At 37.2% G+C, this 23914-nt stretch overlaps 1 protein-coding gene across 1 annotated transcript; it reads right to left on the bottom strand.

Annotated features, from left to right (window-relative positions):
- Positions 1-6021: 6021 nt before the first annotated feature.
- LOC103103455 (zinc finger protein 883-like) lies at positions 6022-23699 on the bottom strand. Its single transcript, XM_007477059.3, has 5 exons — positions 23165-23699; positions 21071-21206; positions 20457-20552; positions 10432-10576; positions 6022-10116 (listed from the first exon to the last, which is right to left on the bottom strand). Exons 1-5 carry the CDS (start codon positions 23198-23200, stop codon positions 8679-8681), a joined length of 1851 nt encoding a protein of 616 aa, XP_007477121.1. The 5' UTR covers positions 23201-23699; the 3' UTR covers positions 6022-8678.
- Positions 23700-23914: the final 215 nt, after the last annotated feature.

Genomic DNA, 23914 nt, shown 5'->3' with positions numbered 1-23914 from the left:
CTCCCTTTTTATACTCCCTCCCCCTCCCCCTCCTTAATTTTCCTTTCTTTCTTGCCCTGTTGGATAAGATAGAATTCAGAATCCCACTGGATCTAGATGGTCTTCCCTCTCAGATTTGATTTCACTGAGAGTAAGGTTTAAGTAATTCCACTTCATGCTCTCTTGCTCTCCTTCTCATATGAGAGTTCTTCCCCTCCCCTTCCCATGTGTATCTTTATATGGGAATGATTATTCTATTAAGTCCCCCCCCTATTTCTTGAAGTAAATCTTAGTATTATTGACAGTTCCCCCCTCCCGTTTCCTTTCTTTGCCCCCACTTTCCCCAAATCTTCTTGATGCCCCAATCTTTCCCTATGCATGTTTCTTCTAACTACTCTTATGATGCATACAATTTTTGAGTTACACAAAACATTTCCCCCACATATTAACATATATAATTTGATATAAATGTAGTCCTTATAGAAGAGAGTTTGACTTGAAGAAAAAGATAAGATATATCTCCTTTTCCCTTTCTTTCATATTTACCTTTTCATGTTTCTCTTGCTTTCTGTGCTTGGATATCAAATTTTCCACTAAGTTCTGGTCTTTTCTTAGCAAATGCTTGGAAATCTTCTATTTTGTTGAATGCCCATACTTTTCCCTGGAAGTATATAGTCAGTTTTGCTGGGTAGTTGATTCTTGGTTGGAGACCCAGCTCTCTTGTCTTTCTAAATATCGTGTTCCATGCTTTGCGGTCTCTTAGTGTGTTAACCGCTAAGTCATGTGTGATCCTTATGGGAGCCCCCCTATATCTGAAGCTCCTCTTCTTGGCTTCTTGTAGGATTTTCTCCTTTTCTTGGAAGCTCTTGAATTTGGCAATTACATTCCTAGGGGTTGTCTTTTGGGGATTTAGTATAGAGGGTGTTCTATGAACCCTTTCTATTTCTATTTTGCCCCCTTGCTCCAGAATGTGTGGGCAATTTTCTTTTATAATCTCCTGTAGAATAACATCGAGTTTATTGTTTATCTCTGGTTTTTCTGGGAGATCAATAATTCGGAGGTTGTCTCTTCTTCCTCTGTTTTCCAAGTCTGTGACCTTTTCAGTGAGATATTTTATGTTTTCTTCTAATTCATTAATTTTTTGGCTTTGCTTTATTGATTCTTGCTGTTTTGTGATCTCACTTTCTTTGAGTTGCTTAATTCTGGTCGTTAGGGACTGGTTTTGCTTTTCAGCTTTGTCTGCCCTTCTATTGGATGTTTCCAGCTCTTTTTCCAATTAAACAGTCTTATCTGTCAGACTGCTGATCTCTTTCTCCCATTTTTCTTTCTAGGTTTCCATCTTTTGGGTAAGCTCTAGTTTGAGATCTTCTAAAGCTTGTTGATAGTTTCCATTTGGGGAGGCATGTTCTGATTTTTTTTGGATTTCATCCCCATTCTCTTCTTTTCCTTGGGTACTCCCACCATAAACATTTTCAATAGTCACCTTTTTCCCTTTCTTCCTGGAGGCTTGATTTTGGGACATGTGAGCCATCCCTTTGGTGGTTTTATTCCCCTTTCCTTTTTGGTCTGGGGTCTGGGTAATATGGGCGGGTTTTCTGTGGATTTAGGTTGCCTCAGACTAGTTCTTCCTCGACTCAGGTTTCTTAGAGCGCAGGCCCCTGTTCTCAGCGCAACCACCCAGGTGATAAGCTCCGCCCAGATAATCAGCGCGTGGTTCGCCCCTGGTGTTTAGCTCTTCCCAGATGCTCAGAGCAACCACCCTGAGTACAGCTCCCTGGGCCCCCTGTGCTCAGCACAGGATTCTCCCGTGAAACTGCCCTGAGACGTTTTTTCCTGGCAGTCCCCAGATCCCAAGGACCCTGGAGTGCCCCCCCAGACAGAGACATTCCCCACTCACTCGCTGTCCCAGTGAGTGCTCTGGTAGCTCTCTCTGGTTTGGTCAGGGAGGTGGGGGGGGGGGGGGAAGAGAGGCTCAGTTCACATTTCTGTGCAAGCTTTCCTCCTTCTTATTATAGTGTGGAAATGTTCAAATCCCACGTACCTTCGCCTCTGTGGGGTACCGGGGAGTACTGGGGAGTCCTTCTGTTCCTCCAAAGGTGATTTTTATGCTCCTTTTATGTAGTCTATTTCATTTGGTGCCGGGGAGAGGAAACGTGTGGCGTCTAGATTGCAGCCATGTTTACCCGGAAGTCCTCATCTCTCTCTTTTTAATCCCAGAGGGGCTTGAAAAATTGGGGTACATTCTTCTAATGGTCTCTCAATGCCAAAATTCTACTATATTATATTCAAAATAATTCCATGCTATAAATTTATTATTTTAAATATTTAACTTAAATATTTTAAATAAAAAAGATTTCAAAGATTTGTAAAACAGCTTCTGAAAGACCAACAGAAACATACCCAATCCAACAATGCTTTTTTCCTATTGTTAGAATGTGCATTAGAATCAAAATTTTAAAAAAACCAGCAACACTGTATACTCATTGATCCAGCAATGCCACTTCTAGGTCTATATTCGAAAGAAATTTTTTTAAAGGGAAAAGGACTTGTTTGTGTAAAAATATTTATAGCAGCTCTTTTTGTGGTGACAAAGAATTGGAAACTGAGTTGTGGCACAAAATGACTAATATAAAGAGATATTTTACACTATTACTCATGTGCATTCCCTTTCAGATTGATTGCTGTCTTGGGGAGTTGGAAGGAGAAGGAGGGAAGCTAAATATTGCTTTCACTCAACAGTTACTACTTAGCTATGTAGCCATAGTACTTAACAAAAATTCAGTTTATAATCTGGCAGATTTGGTCCATCATGGGTTCATATAGAAATTATTTTGGTCAGCAGGAGAGGCTGGAGGGATTCCAAGGCTTTGAGACACTTTCCAATTTGTATTCCCTTACTTCAACTTGAAAGGACATAAAAGACTGTAGGGAACTAGGAAAAGCATCACGGCATGGCCTAAGCCCACCAGAAAGCTGTATGAACAGCTAAATGGGGCTTGATTCTTAGCTTTCAGAGTCATTCATGTTCTGTCGGCCACTTCTTTGCTTTTCAGGGAAAAAAATAACCCAACTTTGGTGGAATGAAGGAAGATGGTGAATTCTGATACATATTTATTCTGTCACACTCCATTCCTCAGAAGTAAGGTATCTAAAATTTTCCACGAGACTTTCAAATATTTAAATGGCTTTAGAATTATTAAAAAAAACAACCCAAATTTTAGAATTACAAGGAGTTGGACATAGACAATACTGGAAGAAAAAGAAATTTTAGGAAGTTTGAAAGATATAAAAAAAAACAAAAGATTTAATGTTCCACTGAGTGACCAAATATAGAAAAGAATTGAGATGAGATCCTAGGCTATGTCTCCCCACTTCAAAAGAACCAAATCTTGAATCTTAATAGTGTGAACCCTGTGGAAGGTGATATTAAACATCTATAATAAACAATGGATCTCTTGATGTAAAGTAATGACCATAAGCAGGAGAAGCACCAGGAATATCAAGGGCTGTAGCATAAACTATTAAATTTTAGGCATAGATTCTTCATCTCTGGTCAGTCATTTATAGTAAGAGATCAAAGTGGTCAGTTCAGTTCATATTGAATCTTCCAATAAAGGCAGAGATAGTGAGCAGGAGCACCAGGAAATGACACATTTGACACAGTGACTAGTTCTTCATCAGAATCCAGGATTATCTGTGGTAACATACCCAAGGGATCTATACAATTCACAGTGGTTCTCCTGATATAATGCTGGCAGTAGCAAAAGAAGTACCAGACATATCAGGACTATTGAACAGATGACATCTCTGTCACCTTTTTAAAAATCACATTTAGGGGTAAATTACAAAGAGGTCATTGCTACTTTGTATTCAGCCTGTTTAGTTCCAGTGTCGATACTTGGTCTTGGACTATCATGTTCCTCTCTTCCATAAGCTACCATCCATGATACATCATCCTTTCTAGGAAGCACATTGGGGAAATACTATCAAATTACCACTGAAAGATGTCTGCCAAAGCCTGCTTAACCTGGTCTTTAAGAATTGAGACCTGCAAAAAGCATGCCCTGTCCTCATTCCCATCTTAAGAGTCTTGGGGAGATACTGTTGTATAGCTTGCTTTAGGTCTTTTGGGGCAGAAGTTTATTCTAAGACCCACTTGAAAGAGTTAAACTTGCAGGAAACCCTGTAAAGAGAGATTATCAGGAGGGGTTGAGAGAAGTTTCCAAGAGTCCAAAAATCTAGTTTATTATTGACAACAAATATTTTAATGTCTTAAGTTTTGAAGAGCATAACACATATTTTCAGTTGATACAACCGACTTGTGAAGTTGGTGATATATTATCTCCATTTTACTTGGGAGGAAATGGGTTGAAAGAAGTTAAGTGACTTGCCCAAGGTCCCACAGATAATAGGTGTCTAAGAAAGGATTTGAACTCATTCTTCCTGATTCCAGGTTCCATCTCATTTACTGTGCAGCTAGATCCCTACAACACATAGTGGGGAAACAACTCTAGGAAGCTTGTCCTACAGTATCCTGAATTATTTGGATTCTCACGATTCACCTTGCATTTTTTAGGTTTTGTTGCCCAAGCCTTTTTCCTCATATGGGCTATTAATTGTGTGGGTTCTCATCCAGCATGGTCATCTATATGTCATCAGTTCAGTGATGGATGGATATCAGTGCCTTCAGGTAAGGAAGGCTCCAAGATCCTGTCCATCAGAATGTGTTTATATGAAGGAGAGTTCATAAGTTCTAGGAAAGCACAGCGAAAGTATACTGGACTACTCCTTAAGTGAAAACCAACTGCTGCTGAATAGCGTTAGCCCTGGACATGTCCTGGATCTATGCTACCTGATCTACCACGTTGGCAGGTTAGGAACAACAATGAGATGAACATTGCAATTCTGTTTAGTTCCCTGTTGTCCACTACAAACTATCAGGTACCACTTGCCTCCCTCATGAGTCACAGAGAAGTACTGGTAAAGCAAATTAATCTAGCTTCCTCCATCCTCATCATTGGAGGAAGTCTTTTTACCACTCCCTCTCTGCCATTCCATCCCCAACCCCAAAATGAAGGGGGGAAATATTTGGTGTTAATGAGATGTTAGAATGAAACTGCCAAGTTTCTATTTAGGTCTAACCACAATAACCAAGAGCCAAATCAGACACTGCTCCCTCAGAGCTTGATATCTCTTCCTTTACTGATTTTCCAGAAACTGGGTGGACTTAATGGGTCATCCTTGATACTAGTAACGTGGTCACCACTGGGCAGCAGTTCCTTTAAAATGGACAAAGGGAAGTTTCCATTTGTAATAACTGATTTAACTGAATGAGGAAAAGTAAATCTTACAATTTGCCAAATTCATGGTACTGATGTGGATTTTCAAATTTACCCTATTGAATTACACTCTCACTCTAGAATTTCATCAGGTTGCTGTTTAAGCTTCATGTGCAACCTTCTCAGTTCCTTGGTACCCATCCGCCCTCTATTCTTTCTATGGAATAAAAACCCTTTTCGGGAGGATGAAGAGTAATGGGATAAATCCATGAATTTTCAACCTCCAGTTCTCAAAGTTTCCTCATTTCCATTCTCAATCCCATGTCATAAAAACACTAATTTCAGGAAGAAATGGCACATTTTCTAGCAAAACTTCTTGGTCAATAACCATTCTTCTCATAATTTGCTTATGAGTTCATTCAAGCTTATCCCTGCCTCCAACAGCATTATCCTTTCCATTTGTATTATTTATTAGTAGATCCAGCAACTGCTTATCTCAGTTTAGTTTTAAAAAACAGGAAAGTGCCTCCTTCTGGGCAATGTGCTGGGCCAGTTCACATGTAACATTCTTATATTGACACCTCAAATTCTCCAATGAGTTCAAAACAATGAAGGAAGGAGAGACCTCCTAATTAATGTACCTCCTCTGAAAGCATTTTCCTGCATTCATTTTACTACTGATTATACAAAATTCTTTGATCAGTGCTGGATTAAAGCTGGTAGTATAACTCCATTATTGGAATGAAAAGAGAGACTCAGGTCATTCAGCAGTTAACAAAAGAACGTTTAATTAGCCACAGCATAGAAAGGATACTTAATAAAAATGCAACAATTAATCTGGCCATTCTTTATCTCCTTAAAGAAATGAGCTAGGTCAGTAGACCAGGATGTGATGATTCCAATGGCCTTGGGAGTTTGAGCCAGTCTACATGAATGGGCTTTTTTATGCTTTTAGTTGAATTGGAAGCCACTTCAATATGGATTGAGGCTAGCAGGAAGCCATTTCAATCAACTAGACAGTTTAGGCCTTAGCTCCCTTGGCCAATAAAGTCTTGGCCAATAATTTCTTTCCTTGCCTTTTAAGGGAAAAGAACTAGCCTAACCTACTTGGCAAAGAAAAATAAATACTTATCTTGTCATATTGGCCTACTTGCTTTTTCTCATACATGATAAGTCCCATAATGCCCTCTTCTAAACATTTCTTCTTGTTATTCCTGATTTTGTCATGACTTGGTTCATTAATCAGAAAGCTTTCTCAAGGTAATTGTATTCATGAGATTCCATCTTTGTGAAGGTTTTTTTCTGGTATGAGAAATGAGTATTGAATAAAGGTTCTGCTTTCATTAAAGACCTTCCTCTAAACATTACAATACATTCATGAAGCTCCTCTCTAGGGTGAGGCTCATGATGTTTCCTAAGATGTGTGTTGTTAGGGAATGTCTTCCCTGATAATTTTAAAGTATCATTTCTTTATGCAATTTCTTATGTTAAACAACCTGAGGTCCTGAAGAGATTTTCCATTCATAGCATTTAATAGGCTTCTTTTCATCGTCTTCTGATTTTGAGTAAGGTATGAAATGTCAGTGGAAAATCTCCCCACAATCACTAAACGCAAAAGGCTTCTCTCCAGCATGAATTCCCTGATATTCTATGAGTTATGTGCTATTCAGGAAGATCTCTTTATATTCTTAAGTTTTCTCTCCTGCAAGAATTCTGTTGAACCAGTCAAAAGGCCTTTCCACAATCATTATGCTCATTGTTTTTCTCCAATATGAATTATTTGCTGTTCAGTAAGCCATGAGTTCCAATAACTTTTTTCCAATAAATACACTTTAAAGGTGTCACTTCACTATGAATTTCTGATGTATAAGCCCCTGTGAGAGGCAGTAGACTTTAGTGTGATATCTTGGTCTACTAAGGGGTACTTTGATATAGTCTCCCCTAAATAAGTCCTCTCCGTTATGAATTCTCTGATGTCAGTGAACTCTGGCTGGATGTTGTCTTATAATTATTACATTTGTAAGGCTTCTCTACATTGAGTTATCTAGTGTGAAGATTGGATTTGGCTCTCTCCTGATTGTAATAATGAATGTACTTAGCTCTTCCTTGATTGTGAAGATTAAATTGTAATCCCCTGTCTATTTTTAGAATTCCCAAAGTATAAAGCACAGTACTTAAAGTTGAGTATGGAGATCTACCCATTTTGGATTTTAACCACAAAAAGGTGTGAACACCCATTTCATACATTTAGTGGGAAGTCTGTGACCCACATGTGAAAGAGTGGGCAGTCCTGGAGTGGAGCGTCAGCTGTGATTGGTAGATGTAAAAATTTAGAGGAAGTGACACAAGAGAAAAAGGTCTTTAAAAGTGGAAACAGATACACACAGACACACTTGAAGGGAGTCACTTGGAATGGAGATGCTTGGAGTGAAGAGAGACACTTGGAGTGAAGAGGGACACTTGGAGTTTGAAAGAGACACACTTGGGAGTGAAGCCTTCTGGAGTTGAGGCTGATAAAAGAATCTGCTGATTGAACTGACACCATGGTGAGTGTAAAGGCTGACTTCCTTCCTTGCCCTTTCTGGAGGCTTGAGCATCCAGGAAAGGCCCATCATCTTGAGATTCCTTTCCCCTGGTTGGGGCATTAGAATTTCTACCTGGCTCAGAGGAAGCCAGAGCTCTCTCTCTCTCCCCTTTTCTCTCTTCCTTAATATCGTCCCTCTATTGGAAAAATAAACTACCATAAATTCTATTTTACTTTAGTAATTCATTTTTGGGATTTAGAAATTAAATCCCTGGCGACCAATTAAATATATTCAGTCCAACCATAAAACTAATACTAGTATATAGTTAAGCATGAGCCCAGATGAAGACATTCCCACATTTATTACATTTATAAGATTTCTCCCCCTAACTGAAGTCTCTGATGTACAATAAGATGTTCTTTGATACAAAAGGTCTTTACAGAATAGTTACTTAGATTTACAAGTCATTTCTATAGTATTCATCTCTGATGTCAATTTGCAAGGCTTCTCTTTAATATGAATTTATCTGACATTAATTCTGAAATCTAGTGGATGATTTTCCCACATTCAATTATGTAGTTTATATATAAGGTTCCTCCTAATTGTGACATCTCAACAGTAAAGCATCATTTTATATAAAAGAACTTCCTACAATAATAACCGTCATAAGTTTTCTGTCTAGTATTTCTCTGTTGTCTATTTAAATGTTTACTCCTGTGGAAAGTATGAATTTTGATGTTTCTTCTCTCCAGCATGAAGTTTGATTTTTTTGTAAATCATGAACTCTAGGTGTAGGTCTTTCCACAATCAATATATATCTATTGCTTGTTTCCAGTATGACTTCTTGATGTAGAATTGTGAATTCTTGTGGAAAGCTTTCCTACTTTCACAACATTCATAAGGTTCCTGTATGAAGTCTCTGATGTATAATAAGATGTTCTTTGATGCGAAAGGTTTTTCCACAATAGTTACATTTATAAGGTTTCTCTCCTGTATGAATTCTCTGATGTCGATTTAAGTGTGAACTTTGGCGGAAGGTTTTTGCACAATGTTTACATTCATAAGGTTTCTCTCCAGTATGAATCCTCTGATGTAAAGTTAACTCTGAATTCCTGTTGTAAGCCTTCCCACAATCCTTACATTTATAAGGCTTTTCTCCAGTATGAATTCTCTGATGTAGAGTTAATTCTGAACTCTGGTGAAAGGCTTTCTCACAGTCTTTACATTTGTAAGGCTTCTCTCCTGTATGAATTCTTTGATGAAGAGTTAATTGTGAACTCTGGTGGAAAGCCTTCTCACAATAATTACATTTATAGGGCTTCTCTCCAGTATGAATTCTCTGATGTCGAGTTAATTGTGAACTCCGATGGAAGGCCTTTTGACAATAGCTACATTCATAAGGTTTCTCTCCAGTGTGAATTCTCTGATGCGGGATTAATTCTGAACGTTGATGAAAGCCCTTCCCACAATCCTTACACTTGTATGGCTTTTCTCCAGTATGAATTCTCTGATGTCGAGTTAAATGTGAACTCTGGCGGAAGGCCTTCCCACAATAATTACATTCATAAGGTTTTTCTCCAGTATGAATTCTCTGATGTCGAGTTAACTGTGAACTCCGATGGAAGGCCTTCTCACAATAGTTACATTCATAAGGTTTCTCATCAATATAAAGTCTCTGATGTAGCATAAAGTCTGAATGTGGGCTATAGGCCTTCATATAATTGTTACATGTGTAAGACATCTCTCTAGCATGAATTCTCTGATGTAGATTTAATTCTGTACTATGGCGGAATCCCTTCCCACACTCATTACACTTATATGGCTTCTCTCCAGTATGAATTCTCTGATGGACAGTTAACTGTGATCTCCTGCAGAAGGCCTTTCCACAATAGTTACATTCATAAGGCTTTTCTCCAGTATGAATTCTCTGATGTGCAGTTAACTGTGATCTCCAACGGAAGGGCTTCCCACAATAGTTACATTCATAAGGCTTCTCTCCATTATGAATTCTTGGGTGGTTGGTAAGGTATTGGCTATAGGAGAATTCTACTGGACATACATGATATTCATAAGATTTCTCTACATTGTGCAGTCTTTCGTTTTGAATAAATTGTGAGTACCAGCTGAAGGCCTTTCCACATTCATTAGTCCTCTCTCCAGTAAGTAGGCTCTGATGTTGGGTAAGGAAGGAGCTGGAATGGAAGGCATTCCCACAATCACTATCTTCGTACAGCTTTTTTCCCCTATGAATTGTCTGAGATTCAACGAGGTGTGTACTCCAGATGGCCTCTATGTATTCATGACTTTTATAAAGATTTTCTCCATTAGGAATTCTGTGATGAGAAATAATTGAAGAAATGTGGTTATAGGTTTATTTATATGCATTACATTCATAAAGTTTCTAATAGGTATTATAAGCTATTAAAAAAGAAAAAAATTATAAGCTGAATGAATTTTTATTATTTGCTATTTTTGATTATTTCCTTAAGCCTGAATAATGTTTCATATATATATATATATACATATATATATACACATATATAGATAGATAGATAGATAGATAGATAGATAGATAAAGTAAATGGTTTGAATTTTGCCAGAAAGTTCTATCATGTGTTAGTTTTCCTTTGAGTGATTTTTTTATTTACCTGCATTGTATCTCCTCATGGTTTTGCTGCAGTCCCTCAAATCCTACATAATATTCCCAGGCTTCCTCCAGTTTAGAAATATGTGAATCATTCTTTCTCAGTCTTTCATGAATAGATTCCTTGGTTTCAGGCCTAGTTTCCAAATCTGAAAGAAATAAAAAGTGTAAATATCCTCTCCTAAATCTGAAAAAAGAATAATTCTTGTCTTTCTACTTCTTCACCATGAAAAATTTATTTTTGACATGGGCTTTTTGTTCAATTTTTAATATTTTTGCATTAATATTCATCAGGGATATTTCCCTTTAATTATTTCTCTACTTTATTCCTTCCTTCTTGTTTATAAAGATCTTATTTATTTGGAAACAGAAATTTAGCATCATGCCTTTCTTTCTCTACTACTGAAAACATTTACTTACAAAAGGTATATACATTGATACTTGAACACTAACTTCTAAGATGATCAGGACTAGAGTACTTTTTAGGTTGTTTTTGTTTTGTCTTTGGAAGTTCAATTATTGTTTATTCAGTTTCCCATTGATCTCTTTTCATATTTGGGGGGCATAAGTTCTTTTGATTTGCATTTAATATCTAATTAGAATTTTGGAGAAATATTTGGTTCTGTTCATGATACTCTACAAGTCTTCTGAGAACAGTTTTTTCATATCCTTTAACCATTCAAACTTTGAGGGCATTATATATTTACATAGGTACTCTACATAGATAGCATGCTATTATCAGAGCTATAAAGTACAGGTGTTTTTTCCTAATATGAGTATCCCTTTTTATCCTAATTGCTTTGATTGTTAGTGCAAATATTTTTCAATTTCATGTAGTTGAAAGGATTTATTATATAATTTTGGATTGCCTTGCTCTACTATTTAGTTAATTTTTCATCCCCAGCCATCACTGTGAAATCTACCTAGACTAGTTCCTTTTAATTTGTTTTTAAGCAATCAATACTGAGTGGTAAGGGCTAGGCAATTGGGGTTAAATGATTTGCCCAGGGTCACATAGCTAGAAAGTATCTAAGGCCAAGTTTGAACAGGGCCTGTCTCTAGGTCTGACTTTTTACCCACTGAGCCACCTCACTGCCCCTCTCTAATCTTTTCCATTGAACTACTTCTATAATTTTAACAAATACTGGGTATTTTTTTTTTTACTGGCTATTGCTTTACAGCATAAGAGATGATAATTAAGATATCTTCCCATCTCTTTCCTTTTCATTCCTAGTTTTTAGAAAAATCCCTATAGGTTTTGAAACTTTTGTTCCTTTGAAAAAATTGTATTATTTGTCTAGCTTTATAAGGAATTCTGGGACAATTGGGTAGCCGACCTGATAGAGTGCTGGGCCTAGAGTCAGAAAGATTCATGTTCCTGAATTAAAATCTGGCCTTAGACACTTACTAATTTTGTAAGCCTGGGTTTACCTCTGTTCCTAATCTGTAAAATGAGTTAGAGAAGGAAATGGCAAACCACTTTACTCTCTTTGTCAAGAAAACCCCAAATGGAGTCACAGAGAATCAGATATGACTGAAAAGCAACTGAATAATAACAAAAATAAAGCAACCTTTTGGTAGTTTGATTGGCAAGACTTTGAATCTATGAACTAATTTAAGTAATGTCTTCTTATTATATTGCCCCAAACAAGTTATGAGTACTGACTATATTTCAACTATTTAAAGTATCCGTCATATCTTTAAAGAGTATGGATTCTGAGTCTGCCTTAGTAGCCTAACAAATATATTTTACACATTATGTAGTTGTTATGAATGAGATATATTAATGACTCTTGGGTTTTATTATTGCTACATTGGTTTTCTAGGTTTATTTTGTAACTTGGTCTTTCCCTGAAAATTTTAATTGTCTCAATAAGTCCTTATTGATTCTCTGGTATTTTCTATGTAAAGCCTTTCATTAGTGAACAGAAATGATTTTGTCTCCCCTTCCATTACTATTATGCTTAAATTCCTTGCTCTTGTTTTTTTTCTATCATTAGTATTTATAAAACTAAATCAAGTACGAGTAGGAAAGAGGCTCCCCAGGCGCACAAAGATATATTTGGGAACCTCCTAGAGTTTCTCCATTGCATTATTATGCCAGTTGTGGTTTTATACATATACCTCTTATATTATTATTATTTTGCAATTCAATAATTTTATTGAAAGATCACTATCTTAGTACCAAAACATAATGGTACTTTGTTAGGTTAGTTCAGCCCAATCAGTTTGCATTAATGAATCAGAAAGGAAATTCAAATTAGGTATTTCGGAGTAACCAAAAAGTGCACCTGGCAAAATGTTTTACAAAATGAAACATAAGGCATATGAGATACACTGTAGTTCTTTGGTTTATCTTTAAAGGAAGTTTTTCTATACTTCTACTTTAAAAGTTCATTACGTAGGCAGTTAGGTAGCTCAATGGATTGAGACCCAGGCTTAGAGACAGGAGGTTCTGGCTTCAAATTTAACCTAACATACTTCCTTGCTGTGTGATGTAAAATGGAGATTTGAACCCCAGACTTCAAACCCCAGAAGTCCTTGGTACTTCCCAGAATTTCCTATAATCTCACCTGAGTCTCCACCTGGGCAAGATCACAATTTAGTATTTAACGGGCTCTCTGCCTCCCAAAAGCCTCTTCCACTTCTATGCTCACACGCAGCTTGCTCTTCCTCGACTTGAAACATTGCAACATGTAGTAAGTAGGCTGTGAATGGGCTAATCAGCCCTAGGCACGTGGTTTTCTTATTTTGTATTTTCTGTATTCCTTAATTTCTAATAATCTTTAATAATACTTTTATTACTAGAGACTAAATTTAATTTTTACAGTGACCCTGGGCAAGTCACTTAACCCCTACTGCCTACCCCTTAACACTCTTATACCTTGAAACGAATACACAGTATTGATTCTAAGAAAGAAGGTATTTCCTGTTTAACCTTACTTTGCCTTAATATGTCTTTATATTCTTTCACATATCTATGAAATTCTAAAGACATACTAAAGCACAGTAAGCTTAAACAGGAAATATACACAATAAATTAAATGGAAAGGGAAAACAATGAAGTAAAAAAAAATGGGAGCCACAAAAATATAAAGACCAAGTTTGGTCTCAAAATAAAGTAAAAATGTAGAAAACTCTTTCTCCTACCTCTCTGTAAGGTACCCCTCCTCCCACTCCCCTTCAGTAGAAGACAATGTTTTTTTTTTTATACTGATATGTTGTTATAATTTCCTGAGCTGTTTTTTTAAATGTTTTCACTTCAAGTTATAATTCTTTGTGAAAGGGGAGAAGATAATTAGAAAAAGTAGGTAATAGAAAAACAAAATAACATTAAATAAATTTTGAAATACTATGCATACTTAAATTGTTTTTAAATATATGAAGCAAGAATTAAAGCATAAGGGACAACTTTTAACATGATAAAATAAGCATGTATTTTAAATCAAGATGGCATTAATTGTACTAGACAAACATCAGGAGTTTTCTGAACACATTTACAGATATAGAAATGATGTCTTTCTTTCTCCTTATCCTTCAAGACTAGAAAAACTAAAGCAATACTAGAGAAAGATGTTAATCAGGATAATGAATTTCATTCTGTGGTTATTACAATAGATAAAAATACTGTTTTTGAAGTTAAGAAGCCCTGGGTTTAAAATTAAGAAAATCTTCCTCAGACACTACTTACATAAGCCTGGGAAAGTCACATAACTGCTCTTGGTCTCAGTTTCCTTACCTAAAACAAGAATATTATACTAGATAACCTCTGAGGACTCTTCCAGTTTAAATAAGTATGAACCTATGATCCTATGCTATCAGTAAAGTAGCAAATACAGAAAAATTGTATTTTTTAATAATGATAATAATAAGACTGTAGCCACAAAGTACTGCTGGCAATAGATTCTTATTTATGAAAAAGAATTAGTAAAACTAAAAAACTTTCAAAGACATAAAGTCATGATGAAAACCACTGCCAGTTTTACTGTACTGGCATTAACTGGGGACATTCTCTAGCTAAAAAGGAAATAAAGTGCATATTTTGAAATTATACCTCGTGTAACATTATTGAATAATGGTCTAAATAACAAAAAATGCACTAAAAACATGGTTATTGATATAGTAAAAAGAGTACAAAGGTAAATAAAATAAAAAGACTATCAAAACTGAGCCAACTCAATTTGTTTAATAGTATATTCAGGTTTCAAAAATCTGATATAGAAAATATAGACTCCTTTAGATAACTTATGATTCATCTGTTTCCAAATGGAATCACTATTATGAAAAAACTCAAATTCGATCCAAAGATAGATTACATTTGAGAGTGCTGTAGAAGACTGGTAATGGCCCAGCATGCAATGGATGATCTTAGTGCCTTTGATTTCTGACCAAGCTCTAAATGATTCATAGTACCTGCTTCAGCCACCTCCATGGTTGCTAGAACAAACTATTCCCATTTTCCCATTCTGCCAAAAGGAGGCCTTCACATGTGAGATAAACATCCCCTAACAATTTTGAGGTCTGTTAGTTACTCTCAATAGGCTATAGTCCATCTGCCAAGATGATTTTGCTGGGGTGTGTTCCCTGAGCATGCTACAGCTTCTTGGAGCCACAGTTAAGTTAAGTGAAAGGTGGACACCAAAGGTAGATAAGCAGACTTGAAATGGGCTCACCAAGCCTTCACACCAGAGGTGCTAGTCTTGCCTATACACCTCATATATCCCTCAAAAAGTTCATAGTCTAATGGGAGATGCAACCTATGTACAAATAAGTTAGAAACAGAATAAATTGAAAATAATCTCATAGGAAAAGTATAAAGATTAAAGGAGGACTAAAGTTTTTTGCTTTAAAGGAGATTTGAAGGAAGGGAAACTAGATGGTGAGAAGTGTTATTTTGGGGTATTGACCTTTCTTAATTATTTGTATTGGTGTTACTAATAGTTGTCACTGATGAAAACTGAAGAAAGTTGAAGAAGATTCTGGCTCAGGCCGTTACATAAAATCCTATTTATTATAACTTTTAAAATTGGTATAAAAGAGAAAGTAAAAGGAAGGTCAGATATGGATAAGAAAATATACCCTCTACTAATAATTTCTAAATCAATCCCAAACCCAACTTTCCTGTGAGGAAATGCTTCGTGATCACCAAGGGTGATCCTATCTTAAGCTACTCTCTTTCCCTAAATTCCCAAAATAACTATATTTCTATCCGACAACTAAAATATGAACTTGATAAACAGAGAGGAATAACTTAGATTTCTTTCCTGCTGCACAGTTGGAAAAGCAACTTGTTAGAATCTTCACTGACTTCTCCACTCAAGCAGCTCACTCTTTTTTGCCACCTCCTGGGGCAAGCACAGCTACTGCACCCAACAATCTCTTCTGGTCGGCTAGGATGTTTTTCAAGAAATAAATTCACCAGAAATTCTCCCAATTCACAGAGCAGGCTCTTTGAACAACCTTCTTTATTCAGGATCGTTCAAAGAGTCAGTTCTTTGGTCCAACTGTTCTTCCCAAGACTCCTTGGGATCATTATCTTCCCATCATACCTCTGAGATTCCATTCTTGACTTAAAGAAATCCAATTCATTCAATTCTCTCTTATCATCTATCAACAAATTTTGTTAATTAACCCTATTTCCTAATTAACTTGTAATTAACTAATAAATATTCTACTACGGAAGGTAGTTCCAAAAATGGAGGACAGTCAGTGAAATGATCAATGTCAGGAGATGGAACATCGCATGTGAGGAACAGCAAGTAAGTCAGGGTAGCTGGATCATGGGACAGGTGGAGAAGAACAAAGCCCAAGATTAGAAAGGCAAAAATAGGCTGAGCTGTGAAGGACTTTAAAATCCCAAACAGAAGACTTTATATTTGATCCTAGGGATAACAGGGTGTCACTGGACTTTAACGACTTGGGTGGTGATAAGATTAGACCTGGGCTTGAGGAAGATCAATGTGATAGCTCAATGGAAAATGGAATAGAGAGGGTTTTGAAGAGTGAGGTAGGGGATAGACTAGTGTAAACCTCAAAATTCCTTAGACTTATAAATGTTGGAAATTTCACCATTGGGATATTTCATACTTGGAAAATTTCTTACTGATAGTCTATTGGAATGGGAACCCCATTGGCATGGGAGGTTCTTTCTCTTCCCTTCTTAAGATTACTTTAGGACAGAAACCTTTTGCTGAACAATGGAAAGGACTTTGACCTATGCTTAAGCATAGAACAGGAATTTCTTTGAGTCTTGATTGATTTTAGAATTGATACAATGGAGATACTCCACCCTATTCAGTCCTAATAGGATTGAGTAAGGGCTGCAGCCTAGATCAAAATTTAATTATCCCAATCTCTACCCTACTCAAGTTAACAGGATTTAGAAAGGGCTGTAGCAAAGGAGTAAAGATTTAATCATTTGAAAAATATGACCTTCAACAGACATGTGCAAAAGCCAGAAACCTCTGGGCGGTCCTGGGTTAAGCGAGAGCCTCCATTGACAGGGAAATTGATGAAGAGTGATTGGTAGATGTGAGGACTGAGGGGAGGCAACTTGGAGGGTTTCCTTAAAGATAGGAGGGTCTGGAGACTGGAGGGGATGGAGGAGTTTTGGTCGGGGTGATTGCGGTGGACTCTGAGAAGCTTGCTCTGAAGGAAGCTGAAGGTGGGGGCCTCTGAGACTGTTTCTCCATTTTGGTCACGTGAGTAATAGGGACTGATCTCTTTTCTTTGCCCCAGCTATCTAAGGGCTTGGGCCTTTTGGCCCAGCCTAAACAGAAGGGGTATTTAAGCCCTATTCCCTTCTCTCCCTTTTTCTCTCTCGCTATCTCTAATTCCTTTCTTACTCCTATTGTAAATAAACTCCAAAAAAGGCTGACGGCTGACTTGAGTTTTTCATTTAGGAATTACATAGCTGATTCCTTGGCGACCTTAAATTAATATATATCAGTCTTTTAAAGTGATTCCCTTGTAACACTAGCAAACTACTGAAATAACCTAGGCATGAAGTGATGATAGTATTGCAAGGATAGAAGAGGGCATATACGAAGGATGTCAAGAATAATATTAATTTGTCAGTAGCATTGAGAACATAGTAGATGGCACAAGATCATGTAGAGATACAAATTAAAAGATAAGAAGTGAGTAAGGTATAAATAAGGCAGGGGATGGGTGAGTACAGAAAAAAGGAGAGAGAAGAGTCTATAAAAGTAGGGTTAATAACACTTGAAAACTGATTAGATAGAAGGGTTAAGGGAGAAAGGAGAGTGGAAGATGTAGATTATAATATTTCTAGAGAAATCAAGGTTGAAAGTCCAGTGTCTCTGTCTGTACCAGCCTGATAGACCAAAATGGCTGCCTTCAGACCTGGATCTCTTAGTCACACAATTTGACTTCTATATTAAGTTAACAAAAGGTTTAATATTGTAAATAAACAAGATATGGGATAAGGAGGGCCAAGGTAATTCCCTAACTCTGAAACTTTAATTACTCCACCCTCCAAATCTAATAGGCCTGCAAAACCCTGTTTTCTTTGACTTGCTGCTAAGTATCACCTTATACTCTCTATCTGCACCCCAAAATCCCTAAATTCTAACTATTCTGCCTAAGGACACTCCAAAACAGTCTTTGGGAAAGGCAGTATAGTTCAGTTGCTGAATAAGGATGGTGATTGGGTGTCAGAGCCTTCAGCCAAAAGCCTGAAAGTCTCCTTGATTACAGACAAGTATCTTAAAATTCAGGACAGGAACAAAGAGGCAGGAACTGATTGAAAGCTAAGTCCAGAAGCTGAAAAGCTGATCTGAAGGCTCAAACAGCAGGGCAATCGCTCCTCTCTGGGAAGGTCAGTTAAGCTCCTGGAAGTTGTCACTCCAAAGTTCCAAATGCAAACAGGAACTCTGCTCCAGCTCCAGGCTTAAGTCCCTCTCTTATTCTGTCCTGAAATTCCTTTTGGAATCGAATCCTCTTTTCCCTTAGTGCCTCCTGTGAGTCAAACTGGTATAACTTCAAACTTATCTCCTAACCTCTCTATTTTAATAAGAGTAAAAGGATGACACCCAAGGTTGTAAAATTAGATGACTGGAAAGATGGAATAGCATCCATTAAATTGGGAGGCTCAGAAGAGCAAATGAATTTTGGGAGAATTATGAGTTGTTCCATTTTAGACATGTTGAGTTTGAGATGTTCAAATTTAAGATTACTAAACAGTGAGAAGGAAATCAATACTCAATAAAAATGCTAGGAAAAACTGAGTAGACATGGAGACAAGTAATAAAAACATCTCATTATATACTATAATGAGTCCCATGTATATTAATAACTATATTTTTCAAATATTTAAAAATTAGGGGAAATCTCTCTCTCAAAAGTCAGAAATTTTATTTGTAATACCAAAACATAGCCACAAAGGACTCATGCTTCCAACTGTTGGGGAATGGCTAAACAGATTTGTGAATACTTAAAAATGGATTATTATTATTATATCATTATAATAGTTCTTCCTTAAGAAGACAAAAAGGTGAAGACTAGCACTCAGTAAAGTAGATCAAAAAAAGCAATTTGAGAACATATACTCTAAAGAAAGTTATATAAAAAACAAGACATAATTATAGTTTTATCTTCTCCACTCCTCCAGAAGTTTTTCTACCCTGAAGGCCTTTTTTTTACTGAATCTTTAGTTTCTAGCCAAGACTGCATTTCTAAGATATCTAGTTTATGTTTTTTTCCATTGCTGACTCTAATCCTCACTCCCCACAATCTACCTACATAACCGACTTCTCTCTGCCTCAAGGTTTCCAGTTCTTTCTGTATTTTTTTCCCATTAGAATAGAAATTTCTTTAAAAGTTCTAATTGCTTTTTAAATTAAATTTGTATCCTCAGAACTTAAAAAAGTGCCTAGCACACAGTAAACAGTTAATAAGTGTTTTACTTCAAATCAGTATTGTTTTTTTTTGTTCAGTTGTTTCTGACTCTTTGGGCTATTGCACACCAATGATGTCTTGAAAAAGATACTAGAATATTTTGCCATTTCTTTCTCGAGTGGTTTAAAGCAAATGAGGTTAAGTGCTTTGCTCAGGGTCATATAGTTAGTAAGTATTCAAGGCTAGATTTTATAATAATGAAAGTGAAATATTAAATGTAATGTTAATTTAAAAAAAGATTGGTCACCGTTTACAAAATTAAATCTCAAGTCAGGAATCTATTAGTAACTTAACAATTAAGTTTTAATAAAAGTTGAGATAAAGCAAAAAGAGGAAAATATAGGAAGGAGACAGAAAATATCACCTAGCTAAATACCTAAGCTGAATCAGAAAGCCGAAATCCCCAGCCTGCCGAACCACTTAAGCCTTCAAAAGCCCTCAAGTCTACAACAGCATGAGCACACTCCCGCTCTGAGAAAAAGACCTCCCCTCATTCACCACACCTTTTTACTTCTGTACTACTCCATCATGCAAAGTATGCACATAAAATGGGATGTGGGATAGGACAAACTTAGGGAGTGGTTTCTATCTACACAATTTGTACTCAGGATTTCCTGACTCCAGGTCAGCACCCTATCCACTGGACCACCTAGCTGCTCCCAAGTTAGTATTCACATTTTTTACAAAGAATGATCAAGGTTTGTTTTTAGGACATGGCCTGTGAGGGAATTTGTTTTGCTTGATGCATATTTGTTACAAGAGTTCTTACCCTTTGAAAAAGAGGAAGTAGGAAAAGAAAACATTTCTTTTGTTCATTGAAAAAAATTAAATAAAATTTACAAAAAAAGCATGATTAAGGGAAGTTAAAGCAAGAGAATAGTTGTTGAGGATTAAGTAACCTTAAGGAAAAATGTAAGAGAAAGGCCTTTGACTGAAGGAAAAACTTTCCCAACAGATACCAGGAAAATAATTTTTTGAAAGCTCTTGCTGCCTTTGTTCTGCTCCAGAGATACAGAGAACTTTAAGGAGAACTCCAATACTGATACTTTCCCAGAAAGACAATCTAAGGTGTGGCTCATACTCCCATATGCCTGATTTTTAGTGACTCACTTGGACTGATGGCTTTTGGCACTTCTCTGTCCTCTGTCCAAGGTGCTTCTCCTTCTTCCAATTGGGAGATCACAGCTGGTTTCCAAACTGTTAGTCCTGCTCATTGAAAATGGAAAAATGTTGAGTACAAAGGCTCTTATCCTATCTCTATTCACTATCTGGGATAAAGAGGCACTTATGGTTATATATATATATATATGTTATGCTCAAAGCAGGTCCACAGGACCTCTGAAGAATAATCTGCATTGTTTTCCTTAGACAGATTGGGGGTCAGACATAAGATTTGCCATCACAAATAATATTGCATTTGTAAGAGGATAAAACTTTCTTGTCCTTAGATACCTCCAATGGAACTTTAGAGAATCCTTGAGGAGAGGAAAATCTTTTGAGGAGAATCTGAAGGACAGAGAAGTAATACAAAGAAGTGCCCAGTATCCAGCTATACAAAGTAAAGTCCTTTTATCTGGGCCTAAAGAGCAGAAGTAAAGCACTGATGACCACATGTCAAACAATAACTCTCAAATGTTTATCACATAGAAAATGCTATTTGACTAATTGAAGAAAGAAAGATTCCATCATGGAAACAATCAGACATAAGAAACAGCTCTCCTTACCCAGAAAGACAAGGTTCCTATAGTTCTCCAGCATCACATCTTTGTATAACTTCTTCTGGAAAGGGTCCAGGCTTCCCCACTCCTCCTGGGTAAATTCCACAGCCACATCCTTAAATGTCACCAATTCCTTTTGGACCTTTGGGGAATGGTAAATTTGGTAGGAATGTTAAAGAATAGTTCTTGATGTTCTTCAAATCAAATATATACTGAGTACCAACCATACATCTCTCATTATGTGCAAACAACTATAGCAATTCAGACATATATTGCATGCATTTGGTTTGTGATGTACTTTTCTACAAAATTCCTTTGAGACAATGAAAGAATTTATTGTCATTCTACAGATTAGAAAACTAAATATAAGAAAGACTAAGTCACATACTCACATTCATACATTCATAATCTCTTTAAGTGAATATGTGTGAATCGGATAATGCTCAATTCATAATTTGCTATCAATAGTGCCACAATACACAACAACTAATATTAGCTATCCTGATCCAAGTAGTAGTAATTCCAGTTTGAAGCAACAATACAATATTATTCCAAAAATGATCAAATATACCATTTGGATAATACTATCCAGTGCTATTTCCTCCTTTCTGCACCATTTCAGACTAATTCAAATGGTTACTCTAGCTTACTCTAGCTATTTCTTAAGTGGTTCATTACCATTTAATACAATAGCCTATATTTGTATAGTATTTCATCTTGAAAACTGCCTTATAGAAATTATCTCTTTTAAACCTTGCAAAGCCTCTATGAAATGATTCTGTGGGTATTACTTCTCCCAGCTTATAGATAAGAAAACTGAGGACCAAAGAAATTAACTGACTTGGAAAAGGTTATATAGGAGTAAGAAGCAGAAATGGAACCCAGGTCTTCATAGATCCATGTGCAGTACCATTCATTCCACCATAATGATCCCAAAACAATTCAACTTTAAGAAATCTTATAGCTTAAGACCAGAATTTCATGGATAAACATTCTCACAAGGTGAACTTTTAATAATAAATCTGAGACAAACACTATGATTTATATTATTACAATTGTCTTGCAGTTATTTTCATCTTTACAATTACTCTTTGGGACACAATTAACCACAGAAATGGAGGTCATATACATCTAAACTTTTTTCTCTGCCTCTCCTATAATAAAAGTCAATAAGGTTAACTAAAAAACTCAACTAAAAAAAAACAAGATTAATGTGAAGAGAAAATTTCAGATAGCACCAGATTCTATGTTATCTTCTTTTTCTGAATACAGAGTACTAAAGTCTACACTGAAGCAATGAATATTGCAAGGCTCTTGGGAAAGTAATTTCTCTCTGACAGTTTCTTTATCTGTCAAATGGGGAAATAATGCTTGTACTACTTATACATGTGGGGGGGGCAAGAACTTTGTAATCACAGAAGACTGATTTCAATATTTCCCATTTTTATTATTTGCTTTCTATCTTTTATAACACTTAACTAAGGAATTAGCAACTAGAGCAGGAAAAAAGCCCTGGGTGAAGAGGACCTATAAAGGAATGCTGGTTCTTCTACTTATTACCAGTGTGATCTCAGATAAGGACCATGACATTGTGGATCAAGTGCTGAACTGGAGTCAGGAATATGTAGACTCAAATTTCATTCTTACTAGACCTTTCCTCCTGTAAAATGAGGTAGGATTTGTAGTATCCCATATACAGGATTGTTGTGAGGCTCAGAAGGGCTCCTAGAAAAGATTCTATACAGCCCCAAATACTACATAAATAATAATTATTACTAATTCTCTATGAAGGGCTTTTTCTTCATCTCAAAAAACAGGCAATTGGACTATATGATTACTGAGGTCCTTTCTGGCTTTAAATTCTACCTTTTGGTGAGCCTAGGATCAAACCATAATAGGTACAGAAACAGAGAAGGACTTAGAAACCATTTAGTGCAAGCCCCCAATTTCAGACGAAGAAAACCTAAGAATCAAAGAGATGTATTCAATGCCTGACTCAGACAAGAAAGATTCCCATTTCTTAGGCCAGGAAGAAGAAACAGACATCTCTTTCTCTCGAGAACCCATTTAAAGTTCCCAGAAAGAACCAATTGAACTCACTTGGAGGCCTGGCGCTGTCAGGAGTACTGGGGCCATCCTGCCCTCCTGTAGAAGGACCAAGGCTCCGAAGAAAAACTGGGAAAGAAAAGCGACCCCAGGCAAGCAATAGTCGACTACAGCGTCCCTTGCAGAACACGGGCAGAGTTAGACCACTCGCCCACACTCCTCCCGCATAGGGAGATCACCAACAGCCCAAGCCCAGCTAAGGGTCCCACTGGGCACCTGCCAAAAGAATCGTCCGGTCCCGAGCGCACACAGTCCCCAGAGGCAGGGCCTGGCAGCCAGCTCCGCTCAGTGCACACACCCCATCCCTGGGGGCAGTTCAGCTAGCCAAGTGCGGCGGGAGCCGCTGGAGGCGTGGGGACGGACGGAGGGCCGAAAGCCAGAGGAGCCTCAGCTCCCGGGTCCAGGACAGGGAGGGTGGAGGGGACACAAAGCAATTCCATGAGGCCTGGCTGTCAGGGTGACAGCAGAGAAGAACCGGAAGAATCGTCAGAGCGCACTTCCTCCCGCCCCTTCCGGCCATTCTCCCTCACCTGCCTCTGCAGCTCGGATGTAGCCTTTTGCTTAGTTAATGTTTCCATGGCAACCACTCTCGAGAGTCCCGCCCTACCCAGACAAAAGCGAAGTCTTAGGGTCAGGATATCCGGAAGTAGAGTCGTTGGCGGTTTGTATGAATGTGTAGAACTGTAGAGGACCCGTACATGAAGGCTGCTGAGGCTTTTCTCTTCCGTTCTCTTCCGAGGTTCT

Source organism: Monodelphis domestica, chromosome 1 (genome assembly GCF_027887165.1).
Source record: "Monodelphis domestica isolate mMonDom1 chromosome 1, mMonDom1.pri, whole genome shotgun sequence".
Lineage (NCBI taxonomy): Eukaryota > Metazoa > Chordata > Mammalia > Didelphimorphia > Didelphidae > Monodelphis > Monodelphis domestica.
This window is presented reverse-complemented; position numbering and strand designations above follow the sequence as displayed.